Source organism: Lactuca virosa, chromosome 4 (assembly GCF_052849685.1).
Source record: "Lactuca virosa cultivar CGN04683 chromosome 4, Lactuca_virosa_CGN04683_v6, whole genome shotgun sequence".
Taxonomy (NCBI): Eukaryota; Viridiplantae; Streptophyta; class Magnoliopsida; order Asterales; family Asteraceae; genus Lactuca; species Lactuca virosa.
In genome coordinates, this window is record NC_136429.1 from 6407339 (window position 1) to 6426326 (window position 18988).

Consider the following 18988-nt stretch of genomic DNA (forward strand, 5'->3'; position numbering starts at 1 on the left):
ACTGCTAAACCGAAACTTAGAAAAATCATAACTTCCTCATACGAAGTCAGATTTTTACGTTCTTTTTATGAACGTTCTCGGTTTAACATATTCTACAACTTTCATTTAGATTGTTAAGGCTAAAAAGCCTTTTATCGAAAATTCACATTTTACACTGAACAGTGTTTTGCCGGTTTTGTCGCGGATTTTCGATTGGTCATAACTTCTTCGTTATAACTCGGATTTCAGTGTTCTTTATATTTTTGGAAACCTTGTTACAATCTCTACCACTTTGTTCATCCCAATTATTGATCAATTTATTTTTGACCTAAATTTTATTAAATCAAAGAGCCTTATCTTTCTGATCAGGTAGGTTTGAGCAAAGGCCATAACTATTATAATCATTGCCGAAAACACTGCAATTGACAAATCCACCTTAGCCTCGGGTAGTTGAGACTTTTATGGAGAGCAGGGTTGTCATTTCCACTAAAGTCATTGAACCGGATTCCATCTAAAAAATATGATTAGTTCATCTATATAAATGGATCGTTTTCAACTAGTCGAAGGCAAACGACATAATGAACCCACCCACGGTAGGGAAGCCTTTATTCTGGGTGTAGGAAGGAAAGGTTAATGGACCAAAAACTTCAATCAATCTTATTGCATTGTAAAATCTCTTATCGAAGGCATTAGAAGTTCAACATATGGTGACAACGCCAAGCGATGGAGTCTGTTTCAACAACTCCTCGTGAAGACGAAGGTCTGCAATAAGACTTTGTAACTCTAAATTTATTAAAAGAAGAAAGATTGTAAGAGACTTATTAATACTTCCTTAATTTGTTTCATTACTATTAATGTATTTATCATTATCAATAAAAAAAATTGTTGATTAGATAAAACGTTGTTGAGAGATTATGCGTATATCAATGATACATAGAAATTCATCCATGTAAGTTTTTTCAATGAAAAATTTAACTATTATTCAATATTTTTATTTTTATTATTTTCAAAAATTTTGGGGATGATTCTGCAATATTATTTTTCTTTTTTTGATTCTTAGTGTTACTCTTTTTATTCATTATTGTTATTTCATATATGATTGTGTTTCTTTTATCAATCTTATGTTTCATTTCTTCTTATGTTACTGAATAATTTGTCCAACCCGTAGATCCAATATGACTGAGTGATTCATGAACTATTTGATTGTTGATTATGAAATTCTTTTTTGTTTGAGTTTTATTTGATTCATATATTTCTCTCGGTATAAATAATGGAATTTTATTTCCTTTTAAAATGTTTCTTATTAATTGTTTTATAAAGAAAATGTTTTTGCTTCTTTCTTTTTTTTACTTTTTATTTTTAAATCTTTGAGCTCTAAAATTTAATTTTCTGATTTCGACTTTATAGTTTATACCTTTGAAAATAGGTTAAAAAGGCAGCTGTTTTTTGAGGAAGACCAATAGGATATCCCGTTTCCATTCCAAAAATTGTTAAAAAAACAAGAATCAGAATTCTCTTGTTGCTTTAGATCTCATTAGAATCATAGAGTCCTAGCTTAGATCTTTACCAAAGTTTCAATTGAAAAGGATATAGGATTTTTATCTGAAAAAATCCTCTTAACAAATTATTAGGGAGTTTTATTTTGGAGAATTGAAGACCATTGGAGGTGCATTTTAGATAAATTCCTCTATTCCAATCTTGGAAATCCCCATACCATTTCCAAGATTGTCGTGATAATATATCCATGTGGAATGTTCTCCAAGAATTTCATTATGTCATCATGGTTATTTTATGTGTGTGTGTGTGCGAGTGAGTGCGGAGCGGATGGAGGATTGTTTATTTAAAATTTCAAAATTTGACTTTTCACCCAACCAAACTTTATTATTAAGGAAAAATGATTAGGTCACATATAGGAAAAGGAAAATCTTCTTTTATTTTTCCAAAAAAAAAAAAGGAATGAGGATTTGCTTGATATGGTCCCCAAAAAAACCAATTCACGCCTTTGAGTGCATAGAATATTCTATTCTTCCAATGTATTGTAAGATTATATTTATAACACACTTACAAGCTTTTATACAATACATTATCGTTTTTTTTTAATTTCAATATGTATTTAATTTTTTATATGAATATGATGAACAAAAAACAAAGTTTATATTTATAATTAATTAATATAATTTAATATATAACAAAATATTATAAGTATTAAATATTACATTTAAATTATAATTAGTAGATAAAAATAAACTAAAAAATGTATAAATATATAAACAAAATGACTAAAACCAACAACGCAAAGTTCATCCCCATTTTAAAAGAAATGAATAGTATAACACCATATTTGGTGTAATACTATTCATGTCCCCCAAAATAGGGGAGGGTTAGAGAAGAATGGGGGAAAATGAAAAATGAGAGTGAGTTGGGGATGCTCTTAAAAGGTAAGAATTTCACAGCAAAGGTCCCGTTACTATCATAAATGCAACTTTGAGAATAGCAGACATAATTATATGTCAAATAGTTTTACAACAACGAACATGTCTTTATTTTATGAAGGAGAAAGAAAAAGTCCAAGAAGAAAGTAACAAAAGATTTGTATGCTATACATTTGTCATAATCTATAACAGAGCAACTATCTAAAGGGCTTCGAGTACTCAAACTGTAGCTACAGGAACAAGATAACAAGGTAAGTGTGTAGATCTAGATCTATAAAGTTAAAAACAAAGACAAAGGGCCAATAATAATATTCCGTGAAGCAAAACATTTAAACGGCAGATTTTCCTGCAGAATCAATCAGTTGAGCTTTTGCTGCTTCCATTATAACATTAAAGTTTGTTTCAATATATCTCCCCCTGAAAAAAAAAATCCTTAATTAATGTAGAAATGTCAAAGAAATTGTTAAAAAAAAAAAAACATTGTAACATAATGTGAAGCTTACCAGAAATGAGTTTTAGACCAAGTTGAAGAAGGAAATGATGGACTTGCTATACCATGCATTATCCTAGCAATGGCACGAGGGGTAAATTTGGTGTGTGAGTTGCTCTGTAGAAACACCTACAACACCCACCAAAAATCAAGTTATTAAATAAAATAATATAATAAAATATCATTTGAAATGTGTTACCTTGATATCTGCTTTTAAAAACCGGCTGTATAGACACAAATTTGATGTGAGTCGGTAAATAATAGAATTAGTATAGAAAATGAAAAAACGGATTAAGGGATTAATATTATTATGTATGTGTTTGCAATTTGTAAAGCTGACCTGGCTTGGCCCATTTTATTTGGGATATTATTGTCATTATCTGCATTGAAGTAATCCAAGATCTTTTTTTGTAAGCAGGCGGTGTGTTGGGAATTAGTGCAACCCTTTGTTCTATCACACGTTTTCACTGCAAAGACTGCAGCATTAAACATCGCGTCTATTTTTCGCACCTGTGTCAATTAATTGTTTGCAAATACAAAAAATAATAATAAGATGAGAACACCACAAATATCTCATATGAATAGTGTTTTTTTGTAATTTACCTTGCAACTCTCAACTTCTGATAACCATTCAGCCAGATCTGTTGCCAAGGAACATATATCTTTTGGGAAATTTAAGATTGTGTAACAATAAGCTGGATCCTTGAGTTCATATGTGATTTCTCCCTTGGCCTAAAAGCAAAAGGCAGTGAATCTAAAAAAAAAAAAATTCATAAACACATGAAAAAACTAAACCAAACAAACCTTCAAAATGTGCAACTGATTAGAAATGGTAGAAGCTTCAACTCCAATGCTAGATGCCACAGTTGGTATGTCAAACACATATTGTCCATCTTTTATTTCAGACCTGAATCATATTCTGTTTTATTAGTCTATTAATATGCATAATTTCATAACAGCCTTACTAAATACTCACTTTTTCAAAATTGCATTGATCACAGTGTCCTTCGAAGCAAGCAATGCTGGAGATGTCTATATTCATCAACAAAATTGCCAAACACAGATCAACCACATAACCCATAAGTCAAGTATACTACTATAATGAAAGTCAAAGGGGAGAGAGTATGATGTGGCAGTTAAGTAGGAGACCCACACCCACCATATGAAAATTTACAACACATGTGACATTTATTTGGGGAAGTAAACGCAAGTACTGCTCTTCAGCTAACTCCAAGCGAGTTAAGATAGTCAGAATCACCTGAAACAATCAAAGATACACACAACTGACAACACTGTTAGTGTAGAATTTAAAACCCTTTACAACTTGTATTAATTACCATATTAATGAGGTAAAAAGACCAGACCTCTTCTTTCATGTCAAATTTCCGAGATGCTGATTCCTTGACTATTGAGCAAATCCTTCCTTTCGAATGTGAATGTGAATCCCCAGTGAAAACTTGAGAGAGGAATTTATTTACAGTGTATTGATCTACTCCATCACTGCAGCAAAGACATATCACATATGGTAAAGATTAAATATCTCTTTTTTACAGAAGAAAACTTATTGGATGTGAACTGAAAGCTTGCAAAAAGTTATACCTGTACATGAGACTCCTTAGCTTAAAGTATGTTGTGTCATCGAAAAAGAGATGACAATGAGATAATCGCCCATCACGTCCAGCACGTCCAATTTCCTATAAAGATTAAATATTTTTCTTAAATCAAAATTCTAACTGATTGATATTTGATAAATAGTTAGTTATATGAGATAAACCTGAACGTATTCTTCCAAGCTTTCAGGCAAACTGTAGTGAATTACCTGTAACAGATAGTTATTTGTTTTCAAATTATAAATTACACTTTAAAACAAAGAGAAAAAAGAATAATGAAAATAATAAAGATTTGTTCTTACAGCACCAACATCACTTTTATCAAGCCCCATTCCAAAGGCCACAGTTGCAACAATCTTATAGACAAGAAGAAAAAAAAATTTGTGAGAAATAATGAAATATTGGATTTAATCTACTTTCATTAAAATGAAAGGTTTAGAAGTTATTTAAAAAAAAAAAAAAAAAAAAAACATGAAAGATTTATGTACCACGCGTATCTTGTTTAAACAGAACTGCTCTTGTGCACGCCTTCGGTCTTTAGCAGGGATCCCACTATGATAACTCTAATGCCAACTTCTTGTTAGTATCATCATATTGAAATCATCAAAATATTATATGATATATGTCTAATCACTAATGCCAATTTGTTTACCTTTGCTCGGATATTGCTATCACATAAAACCTTGCTGATTGTATCTGTTTCCCACTGCAATTAAAATTCAGAATTTTCAAATTTAAATTTTCATTTTCGGTTGTAAACATGTTGCATACATGACACTGACACATACCTGATATTTGCAGTAAATTATAATGCTTTTAACCTCTGTGTAAGGTGAAGCCTTGAGTAATGTCATCAGATCCTTCATCCTGAATTAATTGACAGATTAGGATCATGAACATCTTTCTTTCTAAAACTGGGATCTAGTAAAAGCATTTTTCACTTGCCTATTTTCACTCAATGATACAGACAGTTGCAAGTTGTCCCTGGTTTGTTCTGTTTGAACAAGATTTGTAGGAGGAATCTCAAGGGAGTGCATCACATCATGCATGGTTTTGGTAGTTGCAGTTGCTGTCATTGCAAGAAAGCAGTTTACTCCAAGACTATAACCAAGTATGGATGCTCTAAGCCTCATATATGAAGGACGGAAATTATGTGACCTGTGTACTTGCATTAATGTGATGTGGGATAGAAGCTAAAAAGTGATGAAATGAAATAAGCAACTACAGCAACTCACCATTCAGAAATACAGTGGGCTTCATCAATCACAACTAGTGAGATGAGTGAAGTTGTAGAAAATATAGATGTAAATTCTGCATTTAGTAATCTCTCTGGAGAAACAAAAAGGACCTGAAACACAAATAGATCAATGTACATGTTCAAAAAGATTTCAACTCAGTAAGAATCATTGATGAACTCACCTTCAAGGCTCCTTCTTGAACCCGCCTAAGTGTTTGTGCACTCTCTTCTAGTGTCTACAACAATAGTATAAACAACAATCAGACATGTGAAATTATGAATTGAAATGAAAGATCAGAATGTATATACACAGAGATAATACCTGACTGCTACATAATAAACCACCTGGAATCACTGGCGGCAGCTGTTTGAGTTGATCGAACATAAGTGACACCAATGGACTAATGACAAGTGTCATTCCCTGTAGAACCATAGCAGGCAACTGATAACATAGTGACTTTCCAGCTCCAGTTGGCAAAATCACCATACTTGATTTCCCAGAAAGTATAAATCTAATAGCTTCCAATTGCCCAACCCTAAAAGAATCATACCCATAAGTAAGCTTCAACAACTTGATTAGATTCTCATCAGATGGATCATGTCGAACATTCAGCACAGCCTGCTCAATCACTTCTGAATCAAGTCTCGTTTCAGTCTCTTCATCTTCCTCCAATGGAAAAACTTCTTCTTCACAGAAACTCTGCTCCTCTTCTCCTTCACCTCCACCTTTCCGTTTTCGTTTGATTCTCTTGTAAGACTTGCGACTTGAATTATAAGCATTCGGATTCTTTTTTCTAACTCTGTTTGCATACTTCTTGCGTCCCCCATGACCATTGATGTTCAATCTCACAAAATTCCCTTCATTTACAAGTTTAGGCTTGCTCACCTGCTCCTTGGGGTAAACACCGCTCGGAATCAAGTTAGGATGCCTCTTCACAACTTTCCCTGAATCTCTAGCATTAACATCTCGACCTAGGGTTTCATTTACACACGTAGGGTCGGGCGTATTCGGATGTTCCAATCGAGAAGTATAACTCCCAATCAAATTCGGATGCTCCTTCACAATTGTTTCCGAGTCTATGACAGTAGCATCTCCGACTTGGCTTTCACTAACTCCGATTTTGGCTTCCAAACCATGATCAATTCCTTTTTCGGTTGATTCTAAGTTCAAGCAAAGCTTACGGTTCTTATAAATTGACGCGAAGCGTGAGCTACGAGCTAGAAGATTCTCACCCTGACGAATAGTAGCAAACGAATCACAACCGGATGACCGGTGAATTTTAAACGGTAGTTCAGCTGGAAGAATCTCAATGGGACCAATAGTATCCGACGAAGGACAACCGGAGGACCGGTGAATGTTAGATGGTAGCTCAGCTGAAAGAGTCTCAGTCGGAGCAATAGTATCCAACGAATCACCACCGGAGGACCGGCGGGTTTGAAGCGGTGGGTCAACATCAGGAGTACGCATAGCGGATGGAGTGGGGCTTTGAATCGGGTCAGTTCCATCGGTTTTAAGTGTAGATTTCGAAGGCGGGAGCTTAGTCTTCTTGGTGGATGGTTTAATTCTCAAAATTGGCCGGGAGAAACCGGATTTGGTTTTCGATTTGGGGTTTTTTTGTTGGTTACCAGAAAAGAGAAGAGTATGTGGTGCCTGCGGTGGCGGTCGGCGATGGAGAGGAGGCTGATATGGTTGACGAGGAGGCGTGGACGAGATGTGAGATCCACCGGAGTCTGAATCAGAGTTATCCATCGGATAACGGCGCCGGAAGAAGAGAAGAGAGAACTAAATAGATCAGGGGCTCATGTTTTCCCGCCTTGTCTGATTGAGGGAAAATTTTAATTTTTAATTCATCCGCATTAAAATACTGTACACAGGTGAAAACGTACACTTTTAATATCCATGATGTATGAAATTAATTTTTATCAAAAACCAGATTTTACGCAGGATATATAAATGGATATATGAAATTTGTTTTTTTAAATGATTACACCAGTTACATTATATTTATATTTTGTTAACGTGCTTTGAGAAATGACAACAGCAATATACACGACAAAATGGCAAATAAGTTAACGTGATTGAAAATCGACTCATAAGAACAAAAACAAAAGAATTAAAAAATTATTAATACTTTCATCGCAATAAAATTAAAATTACAAAAACAGCCCTGAAACAGGAGAGCAACGACGAAGCACATTCCACATGTACAAACCCAAATAACATATCGCAACAATCAACAATCGTAGAAAAAAAAAAAAAAAAAAGAATGACAGGGCTTGTTGTTTGTTTTATATGTATACGGATAACACTAATACCCGGATACAAGAATAGAATACTATCGTCAACCTACCAAATTAAACTTTAAACCCACCCTTTACAAATATTGCTTACAAGTTACAGTTGCAACAAATGAAGTGGAACCCAAAAAATAAAATAAAACCCCAAGAACAGGACAAGTGCATGGGAATGTACAGCTTTCACTGCAATAGTGATAGCTATTATTTCACATTATTGTGCAGTTGCATTTAGATTCCAGCAACGGAGGTTTTTTACTCTCCCCATTGTCCCGAACCCCAACAATACGGGTTTTGTGCTGATCGATTTTACCTTGGTTTTTTTCAGTGGTGTTGGGGGATTTTGTGGGGTCGGTTTCTGTGTCCTTTTTGTGTCTGGATTTTTGAGATTTTGATGAGCGTTTGGTTGTGTTGCGGGTATGAGAGTCGGGTTCATTGAGATGGGATTTGCGTGTGGCTGGAATGAGTGGCCAAGATGGGTCTTGCTTGTCTATGGCTATGGTTGCAGCATTGTGGGCCAGGTTATGGACTATTGAGCTGCAAAAGAGTATCGTGTCTGTTGCTTCTTCTAGTGTCAAGCTTCTTCCTTTGGGTCCTCCTTCCTCTTCAATCAATACTATGGATTCCCCTGCCATCACTAAAACTTAGCATCATTGCCATGCATGTCGGCGTGTTTCATAATTACAAAAAAATAACTTTACTTTAACTTTTTGCCAAATTTACATTTTACTTTTGCTTTTTGCTTTTCAGATATGGGCCAAATTCATGTCCAAGTCCAACCAATACAATAGGATTTATATTTTTTCACCTTCTAAAAAAAATCATTTTTTCCAATTATCCAGTTTTATAAAAGGTTGAAATACACAAAAACACAATATTTTTTTTTTACTTTTTATCGATTTAGCCATTTAACTATTGCCAAATGCATTATGTATAAGATTTTAAATATATATATATATATATATATATATATATATATATATATATATATATATTATTTATAAAACACGTACCAATAACGTTGCTTGTGTGATTAGAAGTTGTCCCAAAGTCCTCAGCAGAAAGCGTTACATCTTCCGGCAATTCTTCAATGCTGCTCATTGAATTTTGTGAAACATCACATTTTGAAGGAGAAGCCGATTCTCCTTCTAAAATCACATCCAATGGAACTTCTGCAGCATCAGCGTCATCATTACAAGCATCAAGAGCTGTATCATCATCTCCCAAATCTTCAGCGTTCTGAAATCCAACACTCTCTTCTTCATCTTTCAAGATATTAGTCAATAAAGATTCCCCAGAATCAACATTGTCATTTTCCTCTTCATTGTTTTCTTGAACATCTTTCCCAGATGAATCAAGTGTGCTTGTTCCAAGGCTTGAAGGATGGAAAACATGGCTAGAAGTTCCAGACAATGATGATCCACTTCTCTGGTGCTTTGAGTGTTCGATTTCAGATTTGGTGATGCTTGATTGACGTTGAAAACGGGTATCCGATTGTCTACTTTGACCTTGACCAAAGTCAACAGAAGATGTGGCAGATACACTTCTCATGCTATTTGTAGTGTCTCTAACATAAGAAAAATCATCATACGAAATGCTACTTGCTGAAAAGTTTGTGTTCCGGACAACCGCACCACCCTTTATACTACTTGACCTTTTCAACAGTATCGAAATACCCGCACCTTCTAAAGATTCAACCTTTGAATTCGAAAACTCAACATTCCCCTCACTTTGACCATCTTTGACTAAATCATTAGCCATAGCTTGTAGAGATTCCACCACAGCCATTTGAGGCTCAATAGCAGTCGACTCGGGTTCAGGCCCTGAAACCACTACTGGGTCAATGATGGTCAAAGATGAATTCGATTCCATGCAATTTTCACAAAGATTTGTGTCCTTTTCTACTTGTCCAATAGGAGAGTACCCACAACCACATTTTGAACAAATTAACATCTCCTTTTGTGTACTGATATCTGAGACATCATCAATTGTTGTTAAAGTTGCAGGATCAAGATCTATGATATTTCTTGAATTGTCCAAAACTGAATCATTTCCATCATCTTTCTCGATCATAAACACTTCATCATCAGCATCAACATCAACATCAACATCATGATCATCATCTTGCACCTTGACATATCCGCTAGTTGCATCATCCTGGCTAGCCTCGTGATCGGGATCATGTGCACCACTTATTGCCACCCCAGAACTTGCATTACTACTAGTTGTGACAGAGGAGTTCCTAGATATCACAGGATGATAAGGGGAAGTTGCAATTCCAGCATGAAAAGTTGAACTCGGGACACTCGAGAGAAGGGGTCTGAACATATTTTGTCCTTTTCTATGATCCTACAAACAAACACCAAAATATTCAACACTCAAAACAAAAAGAAAACTTCTAATTCTATTCGCAAATTGCAGGAAATACAAGCATTTTTACTCTTTTTACCAACATAGGCAATGGACTTTAGTTTTTACCCATAATGTCTTTTTACCTATAATAGCAATATGTATCTCATAATAGCAACATATTTAAGTTTTCAAGTAAATTACATTTTTGGTCCCTGAGTATAGCTGATTTTTAAAATTTTGGTCCAATAAGTTTTCTCTTGCAATTTTGGTACTAATATGAGGTTTTTTTTTTTTGATGTTTTTGGTCCCTGTTCCAAGAAAATGACTATATTTTAGGACCAAATTTGCAAAATTCAGCTATACCAAGGGGAAAAGTGCGTCACATGAACCTGACATGAGGACCAAAATTGCAAAGACAACTTTTTGGGACTAAAATTGCAAAAATCAGCTAGTACTCTGTAATTTACTCAAAATTTTCTTTACACATAATAGCAATGTACTTGTAATCCTTTACTCGTAATAGAAATGTACTTATATTCTTTACTAACAAATAATAATAGCAATATCAAATAAAATACAATGCCCATATTGTTAGCAAAACGTAAGTATATTGCCGTTATAGGTAAAAACAAAGTATATTGCTATAATCGGTAAAGAAATGTAAGTATGTTGCTATTATTGGTAAAAGCTAAAAAGTAAAGCTCATTGTCCATTTTGATAGTGAGAGTAGAGTACATTGCTATTCTCAGCAACACACATAAAGGGTAAAGAGTAAAGATTGATAATTAGTTTCAAGTGTTTTAGTAACCTACTTATGCATTTAATAATCTGATTATTTAGTTGTCTAAATCAATTTGATACTACCTGCAACAAAACTGGTTACCAAAAGGTATAGTAAAACTAGTCTTACACCCCTAGTTGACCTATTATGTTTTAAAGAAATATTTATGAAATTGATTAAAGAAATAGATAATAACATACCATTTGTCTTAGTGCAAGGTCGAAGGATCTCTTGGGAGCTGAACTAGAAGAAATTGTTCTAATCGGCTTTTTGGAAGGTGAAGCTTTATTATTCTGAAACCCACCGACACCAACTCTTCTAGAATTTGGGCGTCCAACAACTACAAGAACAGACGAAAGCGATTCCATGTCATCCTCAGCAGAAGACCCAACCGAGCCTTTACTATGTGAGCTAAACCTATCTCTTTCATGACTATGGGAGGACCCAATGCTTCTAGAAGCAGTAGGCGACATTGATTGTCTGCTACTTCTAGAAGCCGGTGAGGACCCACGTACATACGAAGCCGGTCGATCAGCCAATGAGGTTCTTAGATTGGGTGGGACCTCAGTGGAAAAACCAGGAATGCTGGATTGCCACGCCTTTACTTTTGGTGAAGCTGAATTTCCTCTTATACCCTTTGTAGTAGTTGTGGTGCCATTAGTAGAACCTGTGCTTAATCTTCGTGGAGGAGGGGGTGTGGAAGCCCGTGGGACCGGTGATGAGGGCTTGCGAGATGGTGGAGGTGATCTATGGCTATAAGCTGGAGGGGTATTATTATTATGCCTTAAAGTAGCAGGTGGACTAGCACTGGCTGCTGAAGATGCTCGATGTCTGCCTTCAAATGTGCTGTTATGAGATCGAGGAGAGAGGCTCACGCGATTTGGACTTGCACTTCCTCTACTACTTCTACGCCCTTTCTCCATCTAAAATATAAATTAAGTCAATAAGAAACACAATATATATATATAGCTTACCAGAGTAAAAAGGAAAGAATATGATTATAGCTCCAAAGATATATATAGATATGACTTACTGTTGGTGATCTGGAGATTGATATTGGTTGAGTTCGAGTTCTACCCCTTTGTGCAAGATTAAATTGTGGTGCTTCATCGTCCAATGAGGGAAACAGAGGTGTCTCAGGAGGAGTTATTAACCTACATTTCATGAAAGAAATCAGTCACGAGATAACTAAGAAACTAACCAATTTGGAATTTAGGGTACAAAAACAAATGACTACCAACCATTCATAATCATTCTTCTCATCTTCTGCATGGAGGAGGTCACTGCTTTCTCCTCTAGCAGGAATGTTGATCCCAAGTTTGTAATCTGAAAAGTGGCGCAACTTATTCGCTGCACGAAATGCATACAATCAGACTTGGTAACCAACATCGTTTATCATTACTTTCCTTTTTCAAGGAAATTTGTAATCTGGAAACCAAATAAGCATAAAATATTACCGAAAATGTCTTCAAAATCATCGTCTCCCTGAAGCAAGAAGTTATCTCTTTCTCTGTTTTGCACCTCATTAAACAAAGCAAGATCATCGTCTCTCTGTTTCAAAGGTACTCCACTTTCAAGACTGCGTCCTCTCTTGTGATTATCAGCTCTTGGTTCTCTACCAGGAGAACATCTCATTGCAGGTGAAGGAGGCATTCTTCGTCCACGGCTACCACAAATATCTTCCCATATAACTCCAATTCCAGCAAAATATCTTCAAACCGGACAATGGATGCTGACGAAAACCCTAGAAACTCCCCCGATAAATTCAAGGATGTGATAACTAAGCAGAAAGCTTAACATAATTCCATCCACGAGAACAAAATGTGCGCATTGTTTAACATTATGCGAGCTCCCATAAATACAATTTAGCTCGTATAGTGGTTATCCTCATCCCACCAACTCTATACATATCATTGACTTCATAAACCCTAATTTTCAAATTAAAGTATCCCAATAACGTTACGAAGAAAACGAACCCCCAATTGAGCTAGGTCCAAGCAATTCCAACTCAAAAATCCTCTTCCAACACAGAATTGCAAGTAAAAATATCGTTAACTTACCCGTACCGAAGTCAAAAGTTATGTCGACGAACACTTGTCGAACCAAACCGATTAAACACCAAATTGTAGAGAACCTCAGGTTAGAAACGGAATAATTAGTCGGATCCGGTAGGAAATTGGTGGATCAGGGAAGCTGTCGGTGGAATTAAATCAAAAGAGCAATAAGTATTGAGAAAGAACCCTAATGAAAGAAAGCATGGTCTGTATTCACGTGAAATGAGGTGGAGTATGCAAGGATAAAGTGAAATGGTGAGAGGAATTAGAGAAGAAGGTAGCAGAAGAGGAGCAGGTGTTCATCATCCAACCACTGTAACAACAACAGGCTTTAGTTTCTTTATGGATTCTGATCATCAAGAGATAAAAAAGGTATTTTGCTTTAGTTCTTTCTGCCTCTTGGTTCACCATGTTAGTTGTTCTACTTCTATCGTATCTTTACTTTTAATTTTAGTCAAGTTGTAAAATCATATATAGATATTTATGTTTTATTTTTATTTATCAGTTTATACAACAAACGTAATTTTCACATAAGTTAAATATTATACCCAAATATATAATATTTTAATATTTAGAGAGAGAATGTCAGCGAACCTTATGATTAGGTTAGAAGAAGAAAACAGAATCAGAAAATGTGAAGTAGTTCTTTTAGTTGAAGTTATTATGTTCTTCCCCTATCATTAACTACGACAATAATGTATCTAGACTGTAGAGAAATGCAATCTGTTTGTTCAAGCTAAACAGCCTAATTAAGTCACCCATGTGCATCCAACAAGATACAAGGTTAGGGATAAATGATCAATTCATAGACAAGTCAAGTTTTAATGTGGAGGAATTATGTTCTTTATTATGAATTTATTACATACCATTGAATGTTGATTTCCACTATGATTTGTAAGCATTTTATGTGAAACTTTTGACAAAATATATGTAATTTCTAAGAATAATTTATCATTTTCTATAGGCATAAGTTACGGTAAAATCTTAAACATTGCTCTAAAAAATTGTACTACTTGGTTTGTGAAAATATATCAAATTAGTTAAACTAATCATAACGTAATATGTATTTAAAAAAATAAATATTTTTTTTGCAGAATAACCACCAAGTCCAACCGATAAAAAAATAAATTTTGAATTGACATTCAGGATTTCATTGTGTTAGCATTTCTTGCACTCGACCAAGTATATTGACTTCATGTTGGGTTAGCATCTCTTGCATCATAGATTTAAAACTATCCATATATTAGGTGTCGATTGCATCTTAGTATTGATCTCATCAATGTTTTCTTCTCTTGTCACAACATGTGTACTTCTAATGTTCACCGTTTTTTAGGAAGTCTAAATTGATATGTCTAATATGATAATCAAACGTTTAGAAGCTACACACTTAGAGTACTACAGTTTAAGACTAAGTACTACATTAAGCATCTAATTCACTTAAAGTAATGTCACATCTCAGGTTTAGTTCAAAACATAGCGAGTATATTACAATCAACCTCAAACAAAAGTAAATGTCTAACGTTACATTTAATATCATCTTTTAAATATACAAGTATCCTTTATCTCTAACTTGAGCAACATGTCAAAATATATTGTAAGATATGAGAATGCCTTGTGTGAAGACCTAAGGTTAACTTTTTCAAGAGCAAATGATGATGGTGATCATCCATGCTCAAAGTTAGACCTCGACAAATAGTTTAAAATCAACATATAATCGGAATACCTTTTATGGTAGCTTTGTTAATATATATGTTTATACACTTAAGAAAACATAACAACATTGCCAATTTCAAAACATTAGAAGGAATGCAATGCATATGCTTTTAATCCCATTTCAAATGTACATCTCAGTTTGTTTCATTGTCTAAATGGTCAACATGATACTATAAGGTATGTAGCTCCACATAACATGGAATTAATTGTGTACAATTATCCCAACATAGCATGATAACCCGTCATACAAAGCTATTAACAAAACTCAATATGTACAACACTTCCAACATAACATCTCACTATGTGACATGTGGACCATGACACATGCACCACACAAATGGTAGCTAACCTCGGTGCGCATAATGGTGATTATCTAGAAATCTAACCACTCTCAACATTAAGATAAAGCTTTAGGTATTCGCGTATCATCTCAAGTCTAACCCATCTTAATATGAAATGCACATATAGGATGCTTAAATAATTTTATAAAGTATGCAACTTAATCAAATAAAAAGAAACTTTTCAAAATAGTTTTCATGATGCAACAAGTAGCATGTATAGCACATTGAAATCAACTTTTAAGAAAAAGGAACACATCGAGAATAATTTTAAACGACATGTGCTCTAATAAAATCGCCTTGATTGCATAGACACAAATACTTCACTTTGAGGTAGACAGTCCTTACACCTCCTTGCCTATGATACACATATAAGTACCGTTAACTCCTAATAATTTTAAACGACATGGGTCTCCTGGTTTTTTAGTAGAAAATCGGCTAACTCTTGCCCCTTAACGCTCGTGCATGGACAATAGTCGATATCATGCTCTCCTAACTCTATTTCCCATTTAGTTAAACATCCTGAGGTTTATGGATTAAGGAGTACCTGCTTGATTGGGCAGCTTGTTAACACTTCTATCTGATGTACTTGAAAATATCGCCGCATGCGTAGGGGGACGTAAATGAGTGTTAGCTCCAGTTTCTCATAGATGGGGTAAATGACTTTCGGGCCTTGAATGGCTCGACTAACGAAATAGATCGGGAGCTGCTTCCCCTACCTCTCTACCGCCAGTACTAATTATATGGCCTCGTCAGACATGGATAGGTATACTTGGAGTGTTTCCCCCGGGATGGGTCTAGCAAGTGTAGGGAGCGTGTGCATGGATTCCTTCAGGCGTTGGAGTGTTGCTCCGGCCTCTGGTGTCCAATGGAAGTTAATATTTTCGATGCATTCTTTGAGTGTTTGGAACAATGGGATAGCCTTCTCTGCCGACTTGGAAATGAATCGGCTCAATGCAGTCAATTTGTCATTTAAACCTTGGACGTCCCTTAAGGTATGTGACGATTTCTTCTCATTAACTCCTCTACTTTAGTATGGATTGGTTGGATCCCTTCGTTAGTGATATAATATCCTAAGAATTAGGTTCGAGTCCCATGGATGGCGCCATATGATGTGACCTCGTTCCGCTGCTCCTAGTGAAAGAGTCTTCTTGCTTCACTATGGTATGCGAGATCACAACAAGAAACAAGGTCGTCAGCCATTCTCTGGGTGGTGATCCTAGGAAAATGCTATGACAATCAAGTCAGTGGATTATCTGAGAGTGGGTGTAAGAGTCTGAGAGAGATAGCTTACTTTTCCGAGTGGCGGAGGATACCTTTTATACTGAGGTCTCCTGTTAGTCCATACATGGGACAAGGGCATTAGATCCAACAGGATCAGGCGCGCTGATTGGCTAATTGTGCTCATTTGTCTGTCAGAGCTAACGATTGGTTCAAGTGGTAATGCTTTGAGCTTACTCCTTGTCATATGAAGTCGTTGGTTTTGACGTGGAGTAGACAGTGTCAAGGACTCGGCTCCTGCACGAACGTTCTGCTGGATAGACACTCGCGGGCCTGAGACTTTGTTGGGGCAGCCGGCTGGGACGATCCAACCGTGCGGCCCTCCTAGTGGTGTCTCTGGCATGACTCTTGGCTAGCGTCAGGGGCACGCTATATATATATATATATATATATATATATATATATATATATATATATATATATATATATATATATATATATATAATAAAAGAATATGTTTACTCTCATTTTGCCTTGTGTCACTCTAGTAAGTCTCCAAATTAATATCATGCCACTTATCAACCTATTGATTCTTCATTTCAAATTTTAAATTTCTCACTCTAATTATATTAAACTAATAACATTATAATAAAAATTAAAATAAAATTAATATAGATTATAAGGTGATATAATTTCATGCATGTATTTAAATCAACGATTATAACTTTATACAGCTAAAAAAATATCTATTAATTAATAATTTATTCAAAATAATTGATTAATAATTTTGAGTCTTTACTATGAAAGTTTAATTAACTTTGTAATCGTAACTTCCAAGGGTTATTAACTTATATATATATATATATATATATATATATATATATATATATATATATATATATATAAGTTTTACTTTCCTTTATTTTCGGTTTTGGTTTATTTCGCAATTTGTTTGTATGATTACAAATTTCTAATTCTGAGAACTCAATAATGGAATCACACCTGTCTTATTTCGTTTTAGAGCTTGAATCCTAAGAAAAATATTGAAATAATCTTACTTTATTGTTTGTGTTTGAAACGAATCAGATTAATGAAGAATTAACCATATTGGAAGGAGGTTTGAAATCTTAAATTAGAAGAAACTTGATTATTACAGAAGACATTTATTTTTTGAATTGCTATATGTGAATATTGAAGTACATTTTCTCTTTTAGACCAAGCAAGTATATACAACTTTCATGTTCTGTACTTCTTTTATTATATTAAGTCGTTTATATAACAAGTGAATATAAATAATACAAATAGGCATAGGTTGGTATAATCCTTTAATTCCTATAATTTCATATGCAACTTTCATGCTCTTTACTGTCTATAATAGAAGCATATGCAGATATGCTCATACCTATCAACAAGTTTTTGACTATTTAAAAAAATTGATTATATGTCTTCCAAGTGTTTGATATAATGTCAAAAAGAGAAGGTTTTGGTGTAAATGAGGTAATTTTTTAAATTTAAAAAGGGCCAAGTAGTTTCTACCCAAGAATGATATTTCATTGAATTGAAAATATCTCATTCCAACTCACTCAGTAGAGAAGGTTTTGGTGTAAATGAGGTTTTGGTTGACATTCTCACATAATGTCTTTTATTCTGTTAGGCCTTTATTTTTGGGTTCAATATTATTACTGTTGTATCTTTTTTAGATATTTATTGGGTTTGTGTTTTATTTCAGGACCAACTCACTCGGTAGGGGTTTTGATATGTTGAACTATTTGGGAAAATTCTATCAGAATATGTTAAGGTAAACTACATACTACTTTGTTAGAATTACAGTAACATGTTTATACTTGTGTTGAAATATTTTGTTAGAAGTAAAGTAGATACTATTATGTTAGAACTCATATGTAATTGAAGTTTAAATAAGAAATATAATTGAAATATTCTTTTAGAATTGAAGTTAATATATATAGTTGTGTTATTTTGGTGTTTTATTTTGTAAAAGAAAAGATGTTATAAATTTTATAAGAATATAAGTTAAAACTTGTGGGTTAAAGCATAGTTTGTGTAACACCCCAATTTTCAAATATCGATTAAATGACAAATAATCGTTCTAACATCTCCCAAGATCAATTACGAACTTACTTATAGAATAAATTATAGCGGAAGCAAAATAAAATAAAATAAAATCTTCAAGTGAACAACTACGGGTGTTACGTCTTTGCAGAACTCCTTTGTTGTCTTGTAGATAAATCCTTCTCCTTGGCCTTCCTACTTCCACTTGCTAAATAATTTTCTGGGTTGCGCACATTTAAAGTTTCTAAATGGGTAAGCCTAGGGCCTAGTGAGTTCGTGTTGCACATACATGTCCATCACTTAAAAAAACATATAGTTTTATCATATATCTTCAATAAATCATACAACAAATATATCACCCGATGAAATAATTTAGGGTAACGATTAATTATCCAGAGAAAGAACCAAAGGTTCAT

The 18988-nt window shown here is 34.4% G+C and overlaps 2 protein-coding genes across 3 annotated transcripts; both read right to left on the reverse strand.

Moving 5' to 3' along the window:
- Positions 1–2462: 2462 nt before the first annotated feature.
- LOC145169236 (DEAD/DEAH box RNA helicase family protein) lies at positions 2463–7556 on the reverse strand. Its single transcript, XM_079087804.1, has 19 exons — positions 6071–7556; positions 5931–5984; positions 5747–5859; positions 5457–5669; positions 5300–5378; positions 5164–5217; positions 5000–5074; positions 4814–4867; positions 4676–4720; positions 4501–4595; positions 4266–4401; positions 4061–4159; positions 3878–3933; positions 3706–3808; positions 3505–3633; positions 3242–3411; positions 3101–3125; positions 2915–3030; positions 2463–2828 (listed from the first exon to the last, which is right to left on the reverse strand). Exons 1-19 carry the CDS (start codon positions 7496–7498, stop codon positions 2741–2743), a joined length of 3132 nt encoding a protein of 1043 aa, XP_078943930.1. The 5' UTR covers positions 7499–7556; the 3' UTR covers positions 2463–2740.
- A 306-nt stretch (positions 7557–7862) lies between these two features.
- LOC145169237 (RUN/FYVE domain protein) lies at positions 7863–13666 on the reverse strand. 2 transcript variants are annotated; one of them, XM_079087806.1, is made up of 6 exons: positions 12634–13666; positions 12418–12526; positions 12210–12330; positions 11377–12099; positions 9057–10392; positions 7863–8671 (listed from the first exon to the last, which is right to left on the reverse strand). In XM_079087806.1, exons 1-6 carry the CDS (start codon positions 12827–12829, stop codon positions 8253–8255), a joined length of 2904 nt encoding a protein of 967 aa, XP_078943932.1. In that variant the 5' UTR covers positions 12830–13666; the 3' UTR covers positions 7863–8252. The 2 variants fall into 2 exon arrangements, with proteins under 2 accessions (XP_078943932.1, XP_078943931.1); XM_079087805.1 differs by having other exon boundaries at positions 7863–8680.
- Between the last annotated feature and the right edge of the window lie 5322 nt (positions 13667–18988).

Bases quoted from the DNA above. Each gene is read 5' to 3' on its own strand.
- LOC145169237 (XM_079087805.1), bottom strand. From the start codon at position 12,829: ATGCCTCCTTCACCTGCAATGAGATGTTCTCCTGGTAGAGAACCAAGA. The intron at 12,331-12,417 runs GTTGGTAGTCAT...CATGAAATGTAG, and splicing joins GAGAAGAATGATTATGAATG to GTTAATAACTCCTCCTGAGA. The intron at 8,681-9,056 runs GTACGTGTTTTA...GCTAAGTTTTAG, and splicing joins TCACACAAGCAACGTTATTG to TGATGGCAGGGGAATCCATA.
- LOC145169236 (XM_079087804.1), bottom strand. From the start codon at position 7,498: ATGGATAACTCTGATTCAGACTCCGGTGGATCTCACATCTCGTCCACG. The intron at 5,860-5,930 runs GTGAGTTCATCA...TTTGTGTTTCAG, and splicing joins TTCAAGAAGGAGCCTTGAAG to GTCCTTTTTGTTTCTCCAGA. The intron at 3,934-4,060 runs GTGGGTGTGGGT...TGATGAATATAG, and splicing joins GTGTTGTAAATTTTCATATG to ACATCTCCAGCATTGCTTGC.